Source organism: Bipolaris zeicola (assembly GCF_000523435.1).
Source record: "Bipolaris zeicola 26-R-13 unplaced genomic scaffold scaffold_357, whole genome shotgun sequence".
NCBI lineage: Eukaryota > Fungi > Ascomycota > Dothideomycetes > Pleosporales > Pleosporaceae > Bipolaris > Bipolaris zeicola.
The window spans coordinates 3,159-18,236 of NW_006912406.1; the positions used below are offsets into that span (position 1 = coordinate 3,159).

The 15,078-nt window shown below is 46.2% G+C and overlaps 7 protein-coding genes across 7 annotated transcripts; 3 read left to right on the plus strand and 4 right to left on the minus strand.

The window, feature by feature from the left end:
- Positions 1-382: 382 nt before the first annotated feature.
- On the minus strand, positions 383-904 carry COCCADRAFT_30906 (uncharacterized protein; the record flags this gene model as incomplete). Its single annotated transcript, XM_007719847.1, has 1 exon — positions 383-904. The coding sequence occupies one exon, from the start codon at positions 902-904 to the stop codon at positions 383-385; it is 522 nt and encodes a 173-aa protein (XP_007718037.1).
- A 747-nt stretch (positions 905-1,651) lies between these two features.
- Positions 1,652-2,917, plus strand: COCCADRAFT_111135 (uncharacterized protein; the record flags this gene model as incomplete). The annotated part of the gene is made up of 2 exons (XM_007719848.1): positions 1,652-1,917; positions 1,963-2,917. Coding segments are annotated over 2 exons (1,221 nt in total), but the record flags the coding sequence as incomplete, so codon positions are not given.
- Positions 2,918-3,725: 808 nt separating this feature from the next.
- Positions 3,726-3,983, minus strand: COCCADRAFT_111128 (uncharacterized protein; the record flags this gene model as incomplete). The annotated part of the gene is made up of 1 exon (XM_007719849.1): positions 3,726-3,983. The coding sequence occupies one exon, from the start codon at positions 3,981-3,983 to the stop codon at positions 3,726-3,728; it is 258 nt and encodes an 85-aa protein (XP_007718039.1).
- A 1,766-nt stretch (positions 3,984-5,749) lies between these two features.
- COCCADRAFT_111124 (uncharacterized protein) lies at positions 5,750-5,992 on the plus strand (the record flags this gene model as incomplete). The annotated part of the gene is made up of 1 exon (XM_007719850.1): positions 5,750-5,992. A coding segment is annotated over one exon (243 nt), but the record flags the coding sequence as incomplete, so codon positions are not given.
- Positions 5,989-6,237, minus strand: COCCADRAFT_111117 (uncharacterized protein; the record flags this gene model as incomplete). The annotated part of the gene is made up of 1 exon (XM_007719851.1): positions 5,989-6,237. One exon carries the CDS (start codon positions 6,235-6,237, stop codon positions 5,989-5,991), a length of 249 nt encoding a protein of 82 aa, XP_007718041.1.
- Positions 6,238-8,371: 2,134 nt separating this feature from the next.
- Positions 8,372-9,290, plus strand: COCCADRAFT_111123 (uncharacterized protein; the record flags this gene model as incomplete). Its single annotated transcript, XM_007719852.1, has 2 exons — positions 8,372-9,101; positions 9,154-9,290. 2 exons carry the CDS (start codon positions 8,372-8,374, stop codon positions 9,288-9,290), a joined length of 867 nt encoding a protein of 288 aa, XP_007718042.1.
- A 1,787-nt stretch (positions 9,291-11,077) lies between these two features.
- COCCADRAFT_30911 (uncharacterized protein) lies at positions 11,078-13,518 on the minus strand (the record flags this gene model as incomplete). Its single annotated transcript, XM_007719853.1, has 4 exons — positions 11,078-12,450; positions 12,496-12,702; positions 12,832-13,002; positions 13,059-13,518. 4 exons carry the CDS (start codon positions 13,516-13,518, stop codon positions 11,078-11,080), a joined length of 2,211 nt encoding a protein of 736 aa, XP_007718043.1.
- Positions 13,519-15,078: the final 1,560 nt, after the last annotated feature.

Sequence of the window (15,078 nt, forward strand, 5' to 3'; positions counted from 1 at the left end):
AAAAACTGCCCAGACAGGGCCGCAAGGCTAACTACTACAACCGCCCCGCGCTGCAACTAAGGCCGAGTGCGATATGACTAGATCACAACCGTAACCACTTTGAAGAGTAATTACGTCGGCCCAGCGGATGATATGAACTGTGCCGCATCAGCGTAATTGTTTGCCCGTAAGCAGCTTACGCTTTTCAATAGACGGATCCCGAGCGACCAGTTGCGTTGCGCATCCTATGGAACAAGGTAATTACTTAATAAAGTGTGATAAATGCGATCATTCCTTCTAGAAAGCACCAATAACGTAAGGGCTAACTAGAGATTCATTTCTCTATTATCTGAGCCAAGAAACATTCTTAGAGCTTTACTTACCCTTGCCCGAGTCTAGTCTCTCAAGTCATCCTCAGCTGCCCAGTAAATTCAACATAGTAAGCCCGGTGGTGCCGATGGATATCGCAGATTACAGTGCCATCGTCGTATTCTGGATCTTTCGCAAACACAAGGCCAGGATGCTGCGCACACTTCAGTGTTGGAGGGCCAGCTCCATCACCTATAATCGAGCAATCCTCGCCGTCGTAGAGCACAGAAGCTACGGGCCATTCTCCAGCGGGAGTCATAGGAGGTACCTCGATGTCGCTAATGACTGGGTTTGAGTGAACCGGTCCTTCGTGGTGATAGACCTTGTGAAAGGGCCTGACATTGCAAGGATCAACTGAGACGCCTTGAGGCCCAAAGTAAACGCCCCAATTATGTGCATAGCTGAAGACGTTCTCTTCATAAAGGATTTGAAGGGAGTTCTCATGCAATGAGAAGCGTCTTGCTATACTAGCACTTGCTGATTCGTTCAATGCAGCTGGAGCGCAGATTTCACAGGAAACATCTGCTTCCTCGCTATCTCTGTATGCTCCACGCATGTTTAGCTGGGGAGAACATGCTACCGGTGAAGCTAATGCCATAAACAGTACCCTTGAAGCTATGCTCGACAGCGAGATCATAGTAAGTTACCTCTGCTAGTTCGTGACTAACTAATTGTAGCAAGAGAGGTGAAGAGTGGCACAGGAAAGATAATTGTAGAGACAGTGAAAGAGCAGTTTTTGAATTAGGTGCTTAGGCCCAGTAAACATAGTTTTATGCTAACAACGCGAGCCCATAAGCATAAGCAACACCATAACGATTCAGTCATGCCTGTACTTCCCAGCTTGCATCAGCCTAAGCTTCACTGAGCTAAACCAGTCAAAGCAGCCTAATCCACTAACTACAGCCGCTTCCATTCGCCGTTGGGAAAGGAAATGCTTCACTGCCGTTGCAGTAAGCAAAATAGATGCAACTTCTCTTAGAGATGCAAAAAACGCACACGTATTTAATAAAGTACTTTTTATAATCATACAGTTAGGGTGGCGATTGCGATGGGCTGCGAGGACAGAGGGTATTTAATCCCACGTGGCTGAAAGCGCTACAGCCATCCTTTGTCTATCCCTTTCCTCAAGGCAGTTCGTCCCTGCTTCACTATTTGACCCCTGTGCAAACGCCATTTTACATCGCTATCATATATTTAGGTACCTGCAAAAGCAGCGCAAGCGCGAAATATAATTATCTTGGGGTTTGGCACTACTCAAACCCCNCTTATATAGCCTACCGGCTGACACAGGACGCTAAACCAAAAAAAAAAAAAAAAAAAAAAAGATACCAAAGGATATCGATATAATCTTCTCTATTTCAGCAATGCAGTAGATCATTATGAAGGCCTGAAACTGGATCTTTCGCGAGGACGACGGAACAAATCAGTTGCTTTTGACACGATTTCTAAGGGGGATCGGAAACAGAGGGACCTTGTACGCAGAACATACTCCCATGCCTGTCGATACTTGGAATTTTTAGAAATAGGAGGTCCAGGTTCTCTGTTATCGATGAACGCCACCAAATTTGAGTAAGTATAGAAAATCCGAATTTAACTACTGCTAATGTATAGTAGTATGGAAAATCTTAATAACGAAGATATTCTGTTACTGTGCGGTTATCGCAAGCTCCACGCTTCTATCGAAAAGCAATCTAGATCCTTGGATTTCATTGTAGCAGAAGAGCTTGTCAAAGGTCTTTTGGCTCAAGGCATCGAGAGAGTCGATATCACGAAGGGACTTACCCGTTTGACAAAGCTCATTTGCCGTCATGTAGATACGAAGTCACTTGCCGAGGGCGGCAAGATACTCCCCAAACTTGTCACGACAGACAGCAATGAATACCGCAAGCGTGCTTCACGATCGCCAGCAGAACCTGGACCTGGAATAGATGCCAGGTTACCCTCTCATACCATTTCTCCTCGACAACAAGGACCTATACCCATCTCTCATGCTCTGCGAAGCCGGCAATCATATCATGCTGCAGAGACGCGCCTGAATTCCTCCAAACGACGGAGAATCTCTAGGAATGAAGGCTTACAAACTCTGACGGAATCAGACAGCATGCAAGAAAATGAAGAGACCTGCTTTATGCCTTGTCCAAATGCTTCACGATTTAATGCCGGGACGGGAGCCTATGACCAGGGAGATCACCAAACTGAAGGAACCTTAAATACCCTTCGGTCATTGGAACATGGTTACGAAGACTACTTAGACACTACTGCTGTCGAATTGCGCCGGCAGCCATTCTTATCATACATCAGCTCATTCCAGGGTGAGCAGTCTTCATACACCTTTCGAGACCTCGAGTACGAACCAAGATCATCGTCAAATGCTTCAAACGGGGTATTGGATCAATTCTGTTCACCAGAAAATGAAGACACAATGGGAGAGGCGAGCAGTGTACCGAGCTTCGGTGATATTAGGGAGGAAGAAGATAAAGATGACAGCGAATTACCTTCAGTGGTGGTCAAAGATCTTCGCATTGGGGAGCAACGTTTAGGAGATCTCGATTTGTTTACTCTCTACTAATTCACATCATCCGCTGGCTCGATAAACAGTTTTTGAGTCAGGACTGGAGTGTCTAATGGCACTGGCTGGTACAAAACCCCTTCGAATACTACAACAACTATATCGTGTTGCAATGTTATTTCATCAGCCTCGCCAGTCGACTTGTTTCGCAACTTTAGCTTCGCATTGCTATGAGGCGCATGGAAAGGTTGAAGAATAATAATATCGTGTTTGGAAGTCTCCAGCCAAGGAGGTGGCTGCTGAGAGCTTATCTGCAGTCGGAGGACTGTAGGAGGAAGTTGATATTCTTCGGGCTTAGCCTTTCTTATCTTCGCTTTCGCGAAATCTGCTACTAGGCGCTGGACATCTCGTACCTTTTGTCAACGTTAGAAAGTATCATCAGTAATATACGCATCTAGCATACTATAGTGTTGTTGAGCGCAATCCTGAATGGGACCGTTACTTCTCCAGGAATATGCGAGAGGGCTATCTGTGGCCTTGGCGTGTTCTCGAAGTCCACATCCTTCCATTGATCTTTGGGTAGCAAGGCGATCTTTTCAGAGATTTTGCGGGCTTCTTCTGTGAGATTTGTAGTTATAAGTTTGAATAGCACCATGACAGTATTGCTTTCACGAAGCTCGAGGTTGAGTATACGAAAGATCGCGCAAAGGCAGGCACCGAGCTTTTCACATCTCCGCATGACACGTGCATTGATGATCGTTTATGCAAGACGGGAAGTGCATGCGGGGCACTACTATGAATTTAGGTGTCGGAAGAACAATGTTCCTTCGCTTATCTCCTATTGGCTAGAACTTTGCAAGTAGACGAATCACTGCGTTCCATTAGATTTTTCGTCACTTTGACCATAGTCATAGTACTCCTTGTATTCTTCACCCGTCACAGAATCATTTGAGACCCTCAAAGTGCCCACAGAAACTGCCACAGAAGTTTGGGAAACCGATTCACTTGTTCCCTGAGCGCTACCTTGGGTTTGGTGTCTGTCTCCGTTCGTTCTACCAGCGTTTGCCTGACCCGCTGAAGCATTCGTATTCGAACTATCAGAACGACCCGACTGGTTACTGGTCATGATTGGGGAGTTGTCGTGCGTAAGGCGAAAGTACCGACAGCTATCAAGCGTAAGCGGTGAATCTGTATTGCATTTCTTACGATATCCACAAATAACTAGAGCTTCGTCTTGCGGCGTAAATTCTGTCTTCCGGGTGGGGACCACCGACATATGTTGAATAATATATAACGCTCTGAAGAGTAGTGAAAATGCTACCGCTGTCGCCCTTACCACTTCATAAAACCTATGATAGTTTGCTAAGAGATACTTTGCCAACTCACATTGGATTGAGATAGAGCCTGTAGGCGTACGGGACCAAAACCGTTCCTACTATTTTGGATACCGACAAGTCAGTGAAATTATGAGTTGATCGGCTAGCAAGTCAAGAAGCGACAAAGAATTGATGAAGTCGTTGATATGGGGAAAAGATTGCGATGCGCGACTCAATGAATGGTAGCACTAAGCTCTCATTCTACTGATAGCGCGTAGTGCAAACACTGGGTAGCAAGTACTTGCACGATGTACTAGAGAACAATAACTATGTAGAAGATGTTGGACGATAGAAGAGTAGATCAAGCAACTCAACAAATCTAGACTGATTGCTGACCTTTATACTTGACTCCATCGCCTCACTTGCATTTGCTATTCCTCGAATTGCCCAGAATTACGCCCCTTTCCAATACTACAACAGATCAACCCCTCCGCGAAAGCGACAAGCAATTGCTGTATCCTTGAATCACACCAAAGCGCATGGTCCATGTCGCTCTGACTGCATGGATACTTGATTTTATAGAGTGGCTTGCAGACTACTTCTCTTTCGGTGTAGATTGAGACGGTGGGTCTTTTACTGTGCATATTGCACTAGTCTGTCCATTAACATGCATATTGGGAGATAATATATTACCTCCTTCTGTATGTTTTGAGATAGCTGCACGCTTTGAGAAAATACCATACAGTGGCAAGGCTCGAAAGGTTCGCATGATGCTTCGCACCCACCAAAATTTGAGTTATACGAATCGCAGCCTTCTAATACTAGAGGCAACTTGGGTGATCACACGTTCAGTTTATTCGACGCCCTCGTTTATCAATCTGCGATGAGACAGCATGGGGATTATGCATGTGAAAAGTAGTCTCTAAAATTTTGCAAAGTTCTTAGCACAAGGTAGATCTCAAGTGTGACCGCAGAACTGCTGACGCGCGAAAATGAAAATTTCGATTTTAGAACCATAGCGCCAAGATATCAATACAAGAATTCACAGTCCACTTGTCACCACAACACGAACAGACGCGCAAGCCGAATCACGAATGATGCTAACTCTGTAAATTAACAGCGTAGTCATATGCGCCACTCTATGTGCCATGTGCCCTCTAAGTAGACAGGTTATCAGTAAACACTGCGGAAATTTGTGTACGCATCGCTTTTGACTTTGACACGTGACCTTTACGCGGGGCCAAAGGTGGGGCACAAGATCTATTCGCGAAGCCGCCTGACGTGTGCAGATATCTTTCGGGCAGCAATGCTCGACAGTCATACTTTCCTGATTCCATCCAACAAGATATATGTCATACTACCGATCACGAAGTTCCTCACACTGCTTGTAATACTATCGCTTGACCTTTACAAACCGTCGCCACAACTACCTCGATTCTTGCGACGTCACCCTCCAGTTCCAACCAGACACATATTGACAGCTTCGAAATTCACGAATAATTCTTTACCTGTTCCGATAATGGCGGTGTGTTATGTCAATTCTTTCGTCCTTATTCGCTGCTAATCAAACTAGAGGGGCGATAAGGCTCTTGCAGGCGAAGAGGAAAAGGACATTCCCGGACACCTATTCCCTCCAGACTCTTCGAAAGACCGAACGATATATTTTCGAGGATTATATCTTTCGATAGTCAACAAGGATACGAACGACGTGAAAACACATATAGACAACACCACCGCTACAACTCTGTATGAAGCCTATGAGATTCCGGCTGGATATACATGTTATGTCAGGGGTGCTAGCGTTTATTTCAAGACTTAAGAGGAGAGAGCTAGTTGTAGGGAGAACAGTTCTATCAGTCGATAGCCATCGTCATGACCGCACCATATGGTAAGAGATACGTCTTGCGTGTGATCTTTTGGGAACAACAAAGCGAAGGTTCCTGTACACTCTAATCCTTGATCCCTTTCCCATTTCCAGAGACGACTGTTTTGAATGATTGAGCTGAAGGGTTCAGGCAATGCTGAAACCTCGCGTGCTAACGCATCTGTGTACATATACTTCATTGCTAAACACTTGACTATCAACAATGTATCGTATGCGTGCCGATCTGACTTACCTCTCTCTTCATGCGATAGCGAGTTTGCTGGTACTACTACAAGCTTCTGGGCTTCGTTCTGCTGCCCCATGCCACTCCTCAGACCATGATTTGGTTCCGGGTCTTAGCAATGTTAGCTGCTGACCGACCTCTGAAAGCTCAACGTACCAATGCAAGGGCGTTTCGAAGTTCTCGCAGGCTCTAGGTCTTGATGCTCCAGTTCTTCATGCTCTAGTTCCTGATACGCTAGGATAGATGTGAGTCGACTTGATGCTCATTAGGATGATATTACTTACTTCTTTTGAAGGCAGTTCCCGATTTCGCATAACCTGCGACTGCAGCCCGCAATTCTGTACGATGCATCCAGCCGGAAGGTAGCGTGATTGTATCTATGTATTTGGGAGCCATTTCCATTAGGCAATCAAACACGTCCTGGCTCATTTTTCGGATGTCCAAAACTGTGTAGGAAGCGCTTACTAACATGAATGCCTTCATCTCAAGAGACCGCAACATCTCAAATCTGGCTCCAGGGCTTTCCTTATCGCCATGCACCATTGTAACCATTTTTTCAACTCTAGATCTGTAACGAGCGTTCAAGCGGTCCGTTTCATGCAGCCATCTCTTAGTGTCTGCAAGCGTTTCATGCACTTGAAATTCGCAGTTCAACTGGTGCATCTTTCTTCTGATCGCCTCGAAGTCCATCTTTGTGGCACTGACAGTCCATATGCGGTTTTGGATCGTGTTCAGGTCCGCTAATAGTCGGTTGATCTCCATGACTTCAAAATTGAAAGCTGACAGCCACGAGACAGGGGTGGCAAAACAGAAGTTTATGGTATTGCAAGGAGACTGTGAACCAACTGTGATCTGATATTTCCGAAATAGAGAAATCACGTGTATGTTGCAAGACTGAAATCTTCGTTATGGCATGCTGATGTGGCACAATTCTTAAACTGACAGTTTCGATAGCGCATATTCATGCGCCAAGATTTTAAAACTGAAATTTTCAATACTCCAGATTCATGCGCCAAGAGATCAAAGCTGCAAAGTTCAAGCACCATCGGCTGACGACCGACCAGCTGCGCGATTGTTGAATTGACTACTCGAACTATCGGTATATAGCCATACGTGGCTTTTTGCACAAAGCCGAGTACGCTAACTCGAGTTTTCAGTCCGAAGTCACGAAGTACTAGGGCTACACCGTTAGTTGATCCCGTAGCAATGCCGCAGAACTGGGCTTATCAAAAAGAAATTGTGGCTAACTGGGCCAACTCCGCATGTATACGGAAACAACAAAAAGGAAACGAACTTGGCAAGGCACACCGTTGACGTTATGTCTTTCACGCATTCTAGGTCCGAAAACCCATTAACTATCAATTGGACGAATGCATGTATGCCATGGCGGCATTGCAGAACACGCTATGCCAAGATCTGCGGCACAGCATACTCAGATACGTCAAGATTAGCTAGGTATATCGGAGTCGTATCCTTAAACAAGCAATCAGGGAAAGGATGTGACGGATAAGACGAACGAGAATAAGCTTCCAGGCAGAGATAGATGACGGTGGGGGGGCGGCGAACCTGAGGGGGGACCGTGTCTCGTTTCGGCGAGATGAAGTGGGGCACGACGGAACAACTGGTATCCGAACCGCGTCAGCTGTCTGCCAAGTTAGCCTAGCCGGGCATAGCTGCTAAAGCACGGCTGCAGCTGTGAATCAATCCAGTCCTCCTTTGCCGACAATCAGAAGACAGTCTACTAGGCAATCTTCACGCATCTCTGCTCACGTTCAGTACGCCTCTTATCCCAGAGAATCTGTCGCAAGTAAACCATCTCTGTAAAGATATATCTGCGCCACCATAGCATTAGGTATCAAGCATCCTGCCTCCTGGTTCTTAGTACAGGTGGAAGCTTGTGTTGATAATCTGTAAGTTTACCAAGTCTTACCACAGACTTTGATTGTATCTAACTAATGCATTCTAGCTCATCGAGAACTCTCCATCCTCATGTGAATTCCCTTCCTGTACACTGTCGGCATTCCTCCCTTACACTTTTGCCAGCACAGCCTTCGCCCAAATCGACTCTATAAACCGCTAATATCCGAAACATGGACGATGGCTTGATTGAATATCCAACTGGATTTGGGTTAAAGGACATGGTTGCTTATGGGAACACTGGCATGGTCTGCCTTGACGCTGCGTCGGAGACTGTTATCAAAACCCCGCATGACGCAACGCATGCCGACTCCCTTCAGGTGGAAAGGCGCATCTACGAGCGATTCGAAGAACGCGGTGGCCATGATGGACTTTTGCGATATCACGGGCCTTTTGATAGATTTGGTATACGCCTTGAGTACGCACCTGGATTCAATCTCTGTTCAACCCTTTCCAATCGTATGGACATTTGTTCTACCCAAAGATTCCGTTGGGTGCAGCAAATAACAGATGCACTTTCTTTTGTACACTCAGTTAATGTTATTCATGGAGACCTTACCTGCAGTAATGTTTTCTTGACAAAAGAACTAAATGCTAAGCTAGGAGACTTTGGAGGGTCCTCACTCGACGGATCCAATCTGCTGGTTGCAGTGACCGAAAGCCACCGGTACCCGGGAGTGTTATTATCAACACATGCCGACATTTTTGCTCTCGGTTCCGTGATCTATCACATCATGACAGGAACCGCTCCATACCATGGTCGTTCAGATGAACAAATTGACGCTCTATTTCAAAAAGGCGAGTTTCCCAGCACTACCTCGCTTGGGCCCATTGGGCAAGTGATCACGAAGTGCTGGCAGGCAAAGTACGAAAGTGCTGAGGACGTAAGCAATGATATTAAAGGTAATGAATGTATATGCCAAAATCGAGCCCGCTGTACTAACAAAAGTGCCAGCAATCATCTCCGATCGAAAACCCAATTGGACAAGAACACTACATCCTTCGTCACCCCCCTTCTTCTTCCTCGCGATAGTAATCGTTACGGTTTTTCTTGCTAAGACGTCAGCGCGGTCTAGATTAGGTTGGAAGTAAATACACTGAGGCTCTCCTATCATTGTAACCATTACAAGCATTTGGGGCATGGTCCTGGTTTGGAACTAGAGCCAAATTGAATGACTTGGCCGTTAACCCCCTTTGCTGGCGTGGCTTCATCACCACAATGATACCCAGAGTCCCTAGCCTTTGAACATCCACTTGTATCGTATTTTCGCTTTATGTTTTTATGCTTTGGATCTGCGGTGCAGCCTGTGTACTTCTCTATGTTCTCAACAAAGGTGCACATTTTGCTGTTTCCTGCATGTATTAGTATTCAGGTAGGTATATACGATAGGGAAAACTAACAAGGCTCAACTTAGATAGTAACACTTAAAGGATAATGAAACTGATGGTATCTAGTTTCAAGATCTAACATTCTTTCTACGACTATATGCGTAGCTTTATATCGAACGTTACAATCGTCTTCCAAGATTTGTTGTCTACCTCCACCTGCAGTTTACGGAAGTCAATAGTAAGCTGCAGCCTAGCTTAGTGAGGAAAGCTACCTCAACAGACATGGGCTATGCTGGCGCACATTTAGTGGTGCACCCGTAATGGTTGCTGTCGTGGGATGATCTGCAAATTGTGACTGGTAAGATGCGCCAAGTCAGGAACAGGGTGGAGATGGCAGGTGACAACTAGTCATGCATCCCTAGACTAAAATAGTTGGTCTTAGGAAAAGCGGGGGTTTTGGCGCATCAGCTCACATCCAAGGCCAACGTAAGGTGATGAGGACTGTGGCGTATTGTAGAAGAGCAATCTGTATACGTCATACCAACAAAACTCCTACCTCATCGGATTACGAGCTGTTGTGAATTGAAGAATAAAGAGAGATACGTATTATAAAGTGCTCTAATTAATTTAGAGAGATTAGCTTACTAGCAGTGTTGTCAGATTGTGATGTTTGATCAAGGACTGTGATGAATAGCTGTGATAAAGATGGATTGTATTGATCTCTGCTGATTCTGCTTTATCAGGAGACGCGCCTGCGCGTCTCCTTAAAGATATCTGTTTTGCTTCTTCTGATCTCAGCCTCCACTATTCCAGCTTGAACAAGGATCAGTCTTGGCGGCTAGTCTGATTGGCTGCATATAGAATGCGGGTGCTCAGGGCCACACTCAGAATCCGCTGCTTCCACTACTAGTATTTGACAAGTGTATAATGAAGTATTGTAATACGTGGAGTTGAGCTAGCCGGTCGTCGATTTCAAAAATTCAGCGTAAACAGCAGTACATTCTTTTGAATAGGCAGCGTCTAGGCCTTTTGCAATATAGTATGAAATTAGAGAATCCAATATTAATGATTCCATAGAATATCTCGTACATGGTAGGGAAAATATGTGCTAGGATAATATAGTACTTTCTATTTTTACTAGATCTAACCAGTTAACGTCCATCCCTGCGTAGCGGGACACCCTGTGTGCCGGGACCAGTCAATCAGCTCGCTTGAATTCTAGACTCTTGCTTTAGATGAGCAAGCTGATTGACTGGTCCCGGCACACAGGGTGTCCCGCTACGCAGGGATGGACGTTATATTACTAACATTCTGGACACAGATCAGTGATTAATCTAAATAATGGCCCTACATAGTACTAGACAAGAGATAATAGTAGTTGGAAAATGGAAGATTCCTCGCTTACGACAATATCAATAACTACTGCCTACGGAGCAGCGAAAAATGCCGCCTAATATTGATCAAGCTTCAGATAGTTTCTGGATTCAACTCTATACTACACTATCTGAACGTGAATGTAAGCTACTAAAGTAAAGAATATCGGCATGGTCTCACGACCGTTTCTTTAGTGTGTAGTAGCGTAGTTTTACTGCACCTGGCGACCGGCTAGGGAAGCGTTTACAAATCTCTTCCCACTCCATTCCCTGTTTATCTTTCAATGATAGTAAAAGCACTTCTTCTGACTCTAGCCACTGCTTGTGCGTCCGTCGGCTGTGTTCTTTTGTATTTTCCTCTCCATTCTCATCGTCTTCGTCACAGCTGTCATTTGAGCGGTCCGTTCCATTACTAACAGCGTCACTATGGGCGCTGTTCATTCGTTTCTTGTTCAAGCGCTCGCAGTTACTGAGATCTGCAGGGCTGCCGTTACAACGGTATCCCAGCAGCAACCAAGAATCTGGCGATAGCTGGGTCATGCGGATAACTTTGCCTTGTTCGCCAGTGACCTTGTGACCTAGCGCTAGTAGACTGAGAGAATGATTTGAGCTGGAAAGATGCAATATCGCTGTCACGACCGAAGAGTCATCTGGAATAGCGCAAAGTGTTAGATCTTTGATCTGACAAGACATGCTAGATCTCGATTCATAGTCGATATTATTTCCATCTTCGGCTGTCGTGCCTAGAGAATTCGATCCTGAGAGATAAATTTGCGACCCTTTTTCGGTGTTGAGCCGCTCCGATATCGAACTTTGTTGTAGCTGGGTCAATCTTACTTGTTGTGATGGCTTCGTAGGTGCCGTATTGTAGTCCAATGATCTGGGAGCAGTGTTTGAATTCCCACGTCCCATCTCAGGTGTCCATGCCCTGCGTCTAGGCCGTTGGGATCTCGATGGAGGGATGATACATGACCCATTGCGGCCGAGTTTCTTTTGAATGATTTCCCCAGTTTTTCTACCGCTACTTTGTGTATTCACCACATCCCTACTGGATTCTTGGCCAATGTCTTCTTCTGGCTCCAGTTCTTCGGAAAGGGCTATAGATCGTCGTGCTTGTAGTCGCTCTTCAACTGATCCCTTGATATAAGTGCCGTCGCGATGTTCTACACTGTAGAGATCAGTTGTAGGTAGGGCTAGACTTGTGGTACAATATTCGTCGTGGCCAGCATTTAAAGAACTGAGAATAGAGCTGTCACGAGTACCAAGACGGGAGGCTTGGTCGTAAGAATGCGGCAAGGGCGTTGGCTTAGGCATATATGTACGTTCGATTGTGGGGCTCCGTGCCTCTCGCTCAGCCATCCTTCGCTGCTTCGATGGACGACGACGATCCAGCTCTGGATTCGACACAGCGTTCGGCACTGCTTCTAGGATACTTATTGTTTCATCACCAACCAAATATTGATACGATCGTTTTTGGCTGTTTGATGATCCATTTACCACACTAGCGACGCTAGAGAACGTATCATCTTCCACTAATGGTCCTAATTTGACTGCGTCAATGCAGCTCCGTGTACTGATAAGACGATTCCACTCACCATGGTAAGTACGTTCGATATCATCTATAGAGAAAGCGTACTCTACAGATGTATGGAGATCACTGTGCTGTTTGGCGTGGTCCTTCTCATTGGCAATGGTACAATACTGGCTTTTTTCATGAGAATTGGGAGAACCGTTATTGAGCTGAAACTTTGTAGCGTTGTGGTGATTGCTGGTTGCGTCACTTTCGGTAATCGAACGTAAGTCTATCCGGCATTAGTGGAATTAGCATCACAATCAACTTGAGTACTTGCCTTGACCGCCTCCATGAAACGACTCATTCAAGTCTAAACCCAATGTTGCGTGGTCCACAACTCTCTCATCGCACAACTCACGGCGAAGCTGGTAGTGACTATCGCCCATTGCAAACTCATGGGTGCCTGTTCTATGGTCTACTCCAAACAGATCGCACTTTTCTGAGTCAATGCCCTCAACATCTTCCACATGGCCTGTTGTGTGTACCTGGAGTGTCTGTTGAGGGACGGCGGGAAGGTTGTTTCCGCTTTCTAGATATGACTCAGTCTGCATTCTTTCCCTTACGTAACTAGGGAGCAAGTATTACCTTGGAGTAGCAATCCTAAAGATTGAGTTGCTACTTCTCCATCATTTCTACGAACATTCTTTTCAGTCTTCTTAGCCTTAGGCTTAGATTGTGTACGCTTGAGTAATGTAGGGTCGTAATGTCTGAACTCAGATGAAGTGTTCTGAGAAACTGAAGTAAAAGTAGCCATGATAGGATTTTGATAGAATCTGATTAACTCTGGCCGAAACAACAGTGCGGTATCTGAGAATTTAAGTAGAAAACCTCTCGGTGAGCTAAGGACCTCCCTAAGGGAGCAAACATCTAGCTCGGAACGCGAAACCGATTGCAGAAGGCTATCCTCGGCGTCCCCGGCGCGACCTTCATTTGGCTGTGTCGCACTATTGATTTGACTGCTGCTGCGAAAGCTTCCAAGGGTTTGCGTGAGTTCATGAGAGGGTCCGTTCCTGGAAGAACCAATCACACCAGAGGGAGTGGTCATGATATCTATTCGACCGAAGGAGTGCGAGTGACGACGCCGGAAACCAGAACTAAGACACGAGCATGAATGCTATCCATTGGACAGCGCTCTACCTTCCGCCAAAACGGTGGCGGAGACGGCTGTACTCATCCCACGTAGTCCATGCTAACTCGAACACCAACGCCAAGCTGTTGACTGCAGGCATCTATGCAAACGCTCTCTGCTGGTCACACTGCAGCGTTACAAAGGAGAGAAAAATCGTTTGACCGCGTCATCACCAATAGATCCAGCTCTTGCAGACCGCGGATAACTAAGCTCAGATTGGCCAGCGTGTTGTGTAGAAGGACCGAAAGTTGAAAGAGGCAATGTTGGATGGCCAGATCTGAGACATGAGCGCCTGTGGTCAAAGTTCTGTTAATCTCTCACTTGCTACGCCAACGGCGATGCCGAGTCGCCAGCAGGCTGTCTCCTGACCTCTGCCCCTTGCTTGTCACACTGCAACAATGCAACACTAGAGGCAATACGGACGTGCTATGCGTGGCGAAGTAATATGGATCCCTGAGCGCAAGACTAGCGTCATACGCGAGTAAGAAATCATACCCAGGAAGGAGAGCGCCCCCTCAGGTATGACGCGTCCTAACGAGGCAGACTGGAGGTTACGCTCCACCGAAGGAGCAAGGTGTGGGAGGCAGAGTAGCCAGTGCTGGGATTACGGCATGGAATCTCATGCAGACTGCCTTAATCAAGCTATGCGTGAGGCAGTGCGTTGCAGAAGCACTGATATCTCAGTGATCCAGAGAAAAAGGAGAAAGCGAATAGGTTAATCAATCAGCTGCGTAAGTGACTGAACCTTGCGAGGGGCGAACGCCCCTCCTTCAACCGTGGATGTGCTCCGGATGAAGCCAGTGCAGCAACTATCGACGGAACCTAGACATAGTGTACGATAGTTATTCTGTTAGTATGTTCATTGCTGTTACTGTGTATTGGGTTGTGGCGATAAGTTCAGAGATGCATGAATTGTCGGAGCCCAGGGTGTGCGAAGACTGGGGTAACCAGACTCCATCAGGACCGAAGAATTCTAAGAGAGGCGGGCATTTCAGAGATAAAGGGGCACTAGAGCAAGGCGGCCTAATTCATCCAGGCTGGTAGCCGGGCGTGAGATAATTGCCGCTTGAAGGATGGTTCAGCTGTGTAGAAAAGGGGCGGCGACTGGGCGCAGAGGAGGATTAGTAAATAGAGGTGATAAGAGTAGAGAGTATTGGACAAAGAGGGGGATAGAAGATAACGTTGGAAGAAGGCTTTTTATGACAGACGTTGGAGGTCAGTTTCCTATTTGAGCGTAGTGCAAAAGCCGTACATGAGGTCCGGATTACCTCAACAGGGAGCATCGATTTCCTAACGCAGGCTTGCCGTCTGATTGTTTACTTGTTACACGGGGTTGGGATCTATACTTCTCTGTCCTGGTCCGCACTAAGGCAGGCGAGTATTACGCTAGTGTTCCGTGAGAGATTGTCTGGCGATGCAGTGGAGTGGTGTGCTTGAATAGAAGGTAACAAAAGGTTCGACAACTACTAATCTATA